The following is a 7,500-nucleotide window of genomic DNA, read 5'->3' as shown; positions in this document are numbered from 1 at the left end:
AACCAAAATTGTGAATGACTGGCCACATTCTTGTACCACATTCTTGTACCACATTCTGCAACCAAATTGTATCAAAAAGTAACAGCAATAGCAACAACAAGTGTCTGTCCTTGGTCACCTGACAGAGGTGGAATGGAGTCTAATTGAAAAAAGAATCCAAACTTTCTTACGCCTCAGTCAGATGCTTGTGTCCATCAAAGTATTATTGTCGGGCTGGTGAGTCTGATGGCTGTCCATGCCACAGAGATAATTAAGGTCCATAAAGAGATCACTGCATGATCTGTCAAAAGTTAAACTTTTTAAACTTTTTGATAGAGGCAGCGAATTCCACGCAACACAATGGAGCCACAATTTAGTTAGGCAAAAACAGAGCCCAAGCAATGTATAATAAATAGGTAAACAACAGACACAGAGCCCAAGCAATGTATAATAAATAGGTAAACAACAGACACAAGCAGAAAGATAATAGCGCTTGAGTGTTTAGCCAGATAGCTGCTGGGAATTCCTCTGATGCCTTGCATGCTCGACATCATGCTCGACATCATGGGAAACCATGGCTGAAATCTGAACGTGACTTTGGGAATCCACTCACTGCATTGGGGAGGGAGGTCAAGACAAGCTTGATTATCATCGACTTCCAAATCTCTTCGAGACTTGGTCTGACCAAGAGCATAACCATTAGCGTTTCCCAAAACGGCATGGTTGACCCGCCTCCCTTGGTTTGCTACTGGATGACTGGGGTCCTACAAAGTGGGTGGAGTTACTGATTTTTCCGTAGATCAGAAACGATATTTACTGTACATTGTGTTGCATCACTAGGAGGATCCTACATAGCATCAGGAGATGCGAAACTTTCAATAAAACGTTAGTCAGTGTTTCTTTATAGTCTAGATCGAAAGTTCATTTTGATACAAGAACAGCGTCGTCGCATACAATTGATATGACTGATTACTCAAAATGATAGAGATTTGCAGTGCCCACTGATTGGCCATGGGCAATTCTAATCCCATACCCCCCAAACAAGAAAATGAATAGGCCGCCCTCAGACTAAATTTCTCTCGTGATTTAGGCTGGCGATAGCCAGACTGACAGCCAGAGAGGTTTGATGACGATTGCACGGTACTGTATGTTTGTCCCAGTTAATTTGATGAACCACAAAAATGATTTTGTAGCACATTAATTTAAGGCCTCTATCAACTGTGCACAGAGCAGTTCGGATCTCCTAAATCAATGTATTAGCCACAGTTGACAGTTGGGAAATTATGGTTGCCATAAAACCAAGAACAACATAAACAATCATGATAATAATAATAATAATGTAACAAGACTCCATATTTTCCCCCAAGTGCCGATTGCATGGGTGGCTTTGGGTTAATGCTCTAGTCCAGGGATGGGAAACCTTTATCATTCGAGGGGCCATACGTTTTTCCAAGAAAAGCCTGTAAAAGTCTTCCGAGGGCCGTACTATGAACACAAACCAGGATTTCTCCCTGCATTTAAAGGGACACTGTGTGAGATTTTTAGTTGTTTATTTCCAGAATTCATGCTGCCCATTCACTAATGTTACCTTTTTCATGAATACTTTCCACCACCATCAAATTCTAAGTATTCATTATGACTGAAAAAATTGCATTTTTCATACATGAAAAGGGGTATCTTCTAAATGGTCCGCCATTTTGAATTTCCAAAAATAGCCATTTTTAGCTGCAAAAATGACTGTACTTGGACCATACTAGAAAATATTAGTTTATTACTTCATAAACTTTCATGAAAAGACCAAATTTGGCAATAGGCAGCTCATTTTCAATTCGCAGCATAGTTGCAGTACTCTTTTTGACCATTTCCTGCACAGTGTCCCTTTAAGACCTATATTGAAGGCAACCACCTTTAAAACAGACCCTGCCTTCCCTAGGTCCCCTGAAATATACCTTAATTGTATATCAAATGTAATTTTTAAGATTCCTTTACAAAATATGTCATATTTCATGTGAAGCTGCATGGCATTAAAATTATATCGGGGGCCCAATATAACGCCCTCAAGGGCCGTCAATGGCCCTCGAGACATAGGTTCCCCACCCCTGCTCTAGTCTTTGGGTTCTAGACTGGGAGATTACGCAGGTTACACACTCACAACTCTCCACTGCTGCCTTCCATGCAGAGGAACCTACTTCACTAGCAGCCCTCTCAGTGTTGCCAGATGTGTGATAATTGTCGCATTTGTACCATAATTTTGTCCTCTGTACGATAAACACATGATGTACAATAATTTCATTCAGTTTTCATTCAGTTCATTTAGTTGCATTGAAACAACCACTTGGTTTGTGTACGATCATTTTCCCCCAAAAACGATAATTTTGAAGTTTTAGTAGGATAGTTTGACATCTCCATCTGGCAATACCGAGTCCTCTGCTCTCTACCGAGCACACTGCAGCGGACAGCACATCCTGGTCCAGACAGGTGCAACACAGGTGCACACCTGGGGCCCAAGCCGGCTCAAACCGGCCCATCTGTCCATGTCGCCACTACTACACACACACAGGCAGACATGTCCGAAGCTGGAGTGTGTGTGTTTATGTGTGTGTGTGTGTGTGTGTGTGTGTGTGTGTGTGTGTGTGTGTGTGTGTGTGTGTGTGTGTGTGTGTGTGTGTGTGTGTGTGTGTGTGTGTGTGTTTAAGGACAGTCACTGCCATCGTAGATAACTGGCTCCTCCACTGAAAGACGGTAAAGCACTTTCTTTGAGATGAACCTGCGACACAAGAACACAAACAAAACATGTTTATGAGTCTGTGAAAGATAGAAAAAAAGAATAAAGCTCTGTGTGTATGCGTGCGTGCGTGCATGTGTGTGTGTGTGTGTGTGTGTGTGTGTGTGTGTGTGTGTGTACATTTCTGCCTGCATGTGTGTGTGTGTGTGTGTGTGTGTCTGTGTGTGTGTAGCTCTAACTAATATTAAAGTGTATACTAGTAAGTTGTGGTTACCTGGAGAAGGAGTTGTCGAAGATGAGGGAGTATTCTCCAGCGTGCCGCACCTTCAGCTGGCCCTGGATGGTCTCCTTGTGGGAGTTGCATCTCGTCAGCGGGATCATCACCTGGTAACACGTCCAAAACAAGTTCAACATATGACTTTATTATTTATTTATTTTTTTAAATTTTGTTTATTAAGCCTTTTATTATTTTTCGCGATAAGACGATGGAGGAGAGAGACGAAGCGAGTTGGGAGAGACGGAGAAGGATCGACAAAATGACCCTGGCCGGAATCGAACCCGGGTCCGGGTAGCCCTTAGAGCCACGGCTGGGCCAACAAATGACTTTATTATCAGTTATGAATACCAGGGCTGTAAATTAACACACACTCACTAATGCAGTGTTTCTCAAACTTTTCGTGCCATTACCCCCTTCAGAGGAAGGGTGTCTGTCTGCGCCCCCCTCAAGCAAAATGTTTACGAAAAAACAAAGCCTAATTAGAGCCTAATATACACATATTTGGCCTATGATGCTCTCTAAATATTAGTGAATAAATTAATGAATATATTGTGATTGTAAAGTGAATGTGTTGACTTAATGGCAAAGCAGAAAGGTATTAAAAAAGAAAAACCTTCTGACTTCAGGCGCCCCCCCTCCAATACCTCCGCACCCCCCTAGGGGGACTTCAGCCCCACTTTGAGAAAGACTGCACTAATGCGTGACTAGTAAGGTTTGTTTTCTACAAGCCAAAACTGGTGGAGATTGAAATTGAAAATGAAAATTCAAGATTTTACTAGCCAAACTGAAATTAGACCAACATGTGGCAAGTTAGCGGGTGTTAATTTAGAGCCCTGGTAGTGATGATGGTCGAGCTGGAGAGTATTCCAAGAACCTGGCTCAGTAGTAAACCAGGTTAAGTTAAGCTTGTGGTTGTGATAAATCATCTAATAGAAGAGCCTGGAATTTTTTTTTTATTTATCTAAATGACACTTCTGGGCCATCTATTAGCAGCTTTATCACTTACTTTACCACTTAACCATGTTTATCACTTAACCATGTTATTAGAATACGCACTCTCTGATGGCTTTCTAACAGACATGTTTTTTCAGGTAGTTGGTAGCCTTCATACCCTGTTTACACGTATACAGGTATCTTTTAAAAACACCCCACTTAAAATTCTTTAAAATATACACTTTATTCCATGACAGGATTACGTTTCGACCATTGTCTGACAATGTTGCCATGGAATGAAATATGAAAAAAAAATCACATCAGTATATTATTTCTACACAAACAGCTATTTCCTCTGAAAAAACGTCAGGTTTTGTGTTTGCATGTAAATAGAGATAAACAGAGACTTGAATGGCTTTCCCTTCCCCTGAACACTGCTGCGCAGGCTGACTGTGTTTATGACAGCTCTCGACTGCATATTCATACCGATTCACCCATGGTATGAACGAAGTGATTTTGGGAAGGAGAGGGAAGATTAGTGTCTGTTTATCAAAATACTCCGCTATGTGCAAACACTGTGTTACATAGTAGCAATTCTGTTACCTACTAAACAACATAAAGTGCTGAATATTCGCTGTCAGTCAGTAGCAAGACAACCCAAACACCCCATCCTCATCCCTTTTCATGTCAAATTACTAATAAAAAAACCCATCTTCAAGCACATCGAGACAATACCAACAATACTGTCAACCTGACAAACAAAATTGTTTATTGAACTATTAAGCTTATTGAGCATGGCTTATTGGGTAATGCAGTTCTAAAACCGGAATATCCATTAGTGTGTGTAAAACCATAACATCCTTGGTGGAGGTTATACATACATGGCAACATACATGTGCATTTCACTTAATATGTACTTTGCATAGAAATGGCAACAATAACCTAATCATGTCTGTTGACATTTCCTGAATATATCAACATATATGACAGATAACAAAGATATATAGTTTTGTTTGTGTGTGTGTGTGTGTGTGTGTGTGTGTGTGTGTGTGTGTGTGTGTGTGTGTGTGTGTGTGTGTGTGTGTGTGTGTGTGTGTGTGTGTGTGTACAGTTAAATGTGCATGTACTGTACATGTGCTTGCTTGCACGAGTCCATATGTTTAAATCTTTGTGTGTGCGTGCGTGCGTGTGTGTGTGTGTGTGTGTGTGTGTGTGTGTGTGTGTGTGTGTGTGTGTGTACCTTGGCCTGTTCCAGGAGTATATCGGTGCTGTGTGTGTGAGTGTGTGTGTGTGTGTGTGTGTGTGTGTGTGTGTGTGTGTGTGTGTGTGTGTGTATGTACCTAGGCCTGTTCCAGGTAGAGTTCTCAACGGGTCGGGTCAGCCCGACAAACCCGACGGGCCCCTTGGGTTTGGGCCGGGTTCGGGTCGAAAATATAAGCATATGGCTCGGGTCGGTTCGGTCCGCGGGCTCAATCTTTTCCGCCCAGTGAAAAAAAAAAAAATTAATCAGTTCTGCTGTTTACCGTGAATCATGGCCATAGCCGTGGGAACTACTGCGGCTGCACCCCCTCCTGTGAGCTGAAACGGAACACAGGACGCTAAAAATGCGTTAAAATGCAAGAAATTGCATCTAAGGAATACTAAATTTTCGGGGGGAGGACCCCCCCAGGGTTCACGTTAGCCGGCTGTGGCCGGACATTGGCCGTTTGCATGAATGAATGACCGGCAAAATAAAATGTTCCCGGACAACATGTCCGATGACAGCAATTAGTCAGTAAATAATATTAGCCCATTTTAAATAGGCCTATTTAAAGTTACAAAACACCAGTAGGCCTAATATGAAACTGAACAAAGCTGAAAATATTTGTGAATAGCCTATGTAACTGAACTTCATACTGAACTGTCATAAACAGCACGCAATATTGCTTGCGCTCTCGTCCCCACCGTCGTTGTCCCCAATCACGTTATGCTTATAATCCCTTGACTCACACTGGCTGCTGTGCTGTCGAGGAACGATTCTGTTTTTTTGTAGGCTATTTTTTACCAATATATCAGTGAACACAACAAAGGGCATTGCATTTGCAAAACCGTTTCATGCCCAGTTGCGAAGTCAAGCCTAACGGTTGGGGACTCAATGGCATGCGCAGCATCGCCGCATCGAATCACTTTCACTTTTACCTCTGCTGAAAAATGGTGGTGGATCTCCAAGTAGGCTACAGAGGGTGAAGTTAAACATTCCAGAGAACGATGGACTCGCGAGAAGTCCCAGTGAAAGTGCATGCAGGGCTTTATAGCTGTTTTCATCACCGGCCAAAACGTGTAGCCCATAGAGCATCGTACGGAACATGTCATTACTTTCGAGAGCGCAGGAACACAACGCAATATAGTTCAAATTTCAGTAGCGTCGATACCATTACTGTAGGCCTACTATTACAGGCATCACCTCGTTACCCAATTTGAGAAGGGAAATGCTCTTCGGGTTTGCTGATAAAACACACTGTTTGAGTTGATAATTTAGGGATCTGCGCACAGCACGTTGGCTGGCTGTTTTTTTTCTCTCTTTCAGTTCGAGCTCTCGAGTGTGTGAAAGAAAGCGCGCGTTTACTCCCCGGCCCGTGCGCACAAGCAGGACTCTAAATTAACACCAGACAACTGGCCAAATGTTAGTGAAATTTAAGTTTTGCTGGCAGAAAAGACCAATTTACTACACTTTGACCCATTAGGGAGTGTGTGTTTGGCTATATGTGGAAAGGTCCGTTAGATATTTCAAATGTCCGGTATTCTGCAATACAGCCGGCCACTTGTCCGGCCAGTAAGAATTCTAGCGTGAAGACCCCCCGTCTTTCCCTACTGCACCCCCTGATAAAAACTACTTCCCACGGCGCTGCTCATGGCGAATTTCCCCTTGATGGGTCAATAAAGCTAGGCCTATCTATCTAAGTATATGTAGGCCTGCGTAATGAAGGTCTGGCAGGCTGCTGCATGCAACGTTGCGCGCAGTGCTTAATTTGTAAATCACAAGGTACCAGAACTCAAAACAAACATGACATCACAGCGATGATGAGTTGGACAGAGGTCCTGGAACGCACAGAAAAACTACATTGGCTACAATTACGCAAACGAATAAAAACGGGAAAAAATTCTTAGATGCAATTTTAACGATATTGAGTCCCATGTCAGCTCATGGAACCATACTTTTGTTTCTTAATACAAGGGACGGTTGGCAATCCAATGGCTATTTTAAACAACAGCCATAGTAGCCTATTAAATGCTGTAATGACAACAACCAATATTTTTAGTTTGATCGCTAACTTTATGCTTAGTAGTCTCAACAAATGCAGTGCATGGAAATTATGTTTTCCCCATGAGGTAAAACGAAACCGAAGCGGTCTTCTACTACATATGGAAAGGACAGTGGCTTTCCAATTAGGCTATCCTTTCCCCGTATTCACACAACGTTGGTATATGCGTATTAAACGTTAAATTCACGCTTTGTTGGCGACTTTGTTGCATATAATTTGTCTAATCCGCATGTGCTGTTGCGATATGCCACTTCACTATTTAAATGGCTCGTGCACTGATGGTA

The 7,500-nt window shown here is 42.3% G+C and overlaps 1 protein-coding gene across 1 annotated transcript in view; it reads right to left on the bottom strand.

Annotated features, from left to right (window-relative positions):
* Window positions 1-419: 419 nt before the first annotated feature.
* fyco1b (FYVE and coiled-coil domain autophagy adaptor 1b) overlaps window positions 420-7,500 on the bottom strand; it is a 56,128-nt gene continuing 49,047 nt past the window's right edge. The window contains exons 25-26 of the mRNA XM_063192940.1: window positions 2,979-3,088; window positions 420-2,746 (exon numbers count right to left, since the gene is read on the bottom strand). Of these exons, the coding sequence (XP_063049010.1) occupies window positions 2,671-2,746; window positions 2,979-3,088 (186 nt within the window). The 3' untranslated portion in view covers window positions 420-2,670. The remainder of the gene's footprint in view (window positions 2,747-2,978; window positions 3,089-7,500) is intronic.

The sequence above is a fragment of the Engraulis encrasicolus genome, unplaced genomic scaffold, assembly GCF_034702125.1.
Source record: "Engraulis encrasicolus isolate BLACKSEA-1 unplaced genomic scaffold, IST_EnEncr_1.0 scaffold_27_np1212, whole genome shotgun sequence".
NCBI classification, from domain to species: Eukaryota; Metazoa; Chordata; class Actinopteri; order Clupeiformes; family Engraulidae; genus Engraulis; species Engraulis encrasicolus.
The sequence above is the reverse complement of the archived record's forward strand: the minus strand, read 5'-3'. Positions and strand labels throughout refer to the sequence as shown.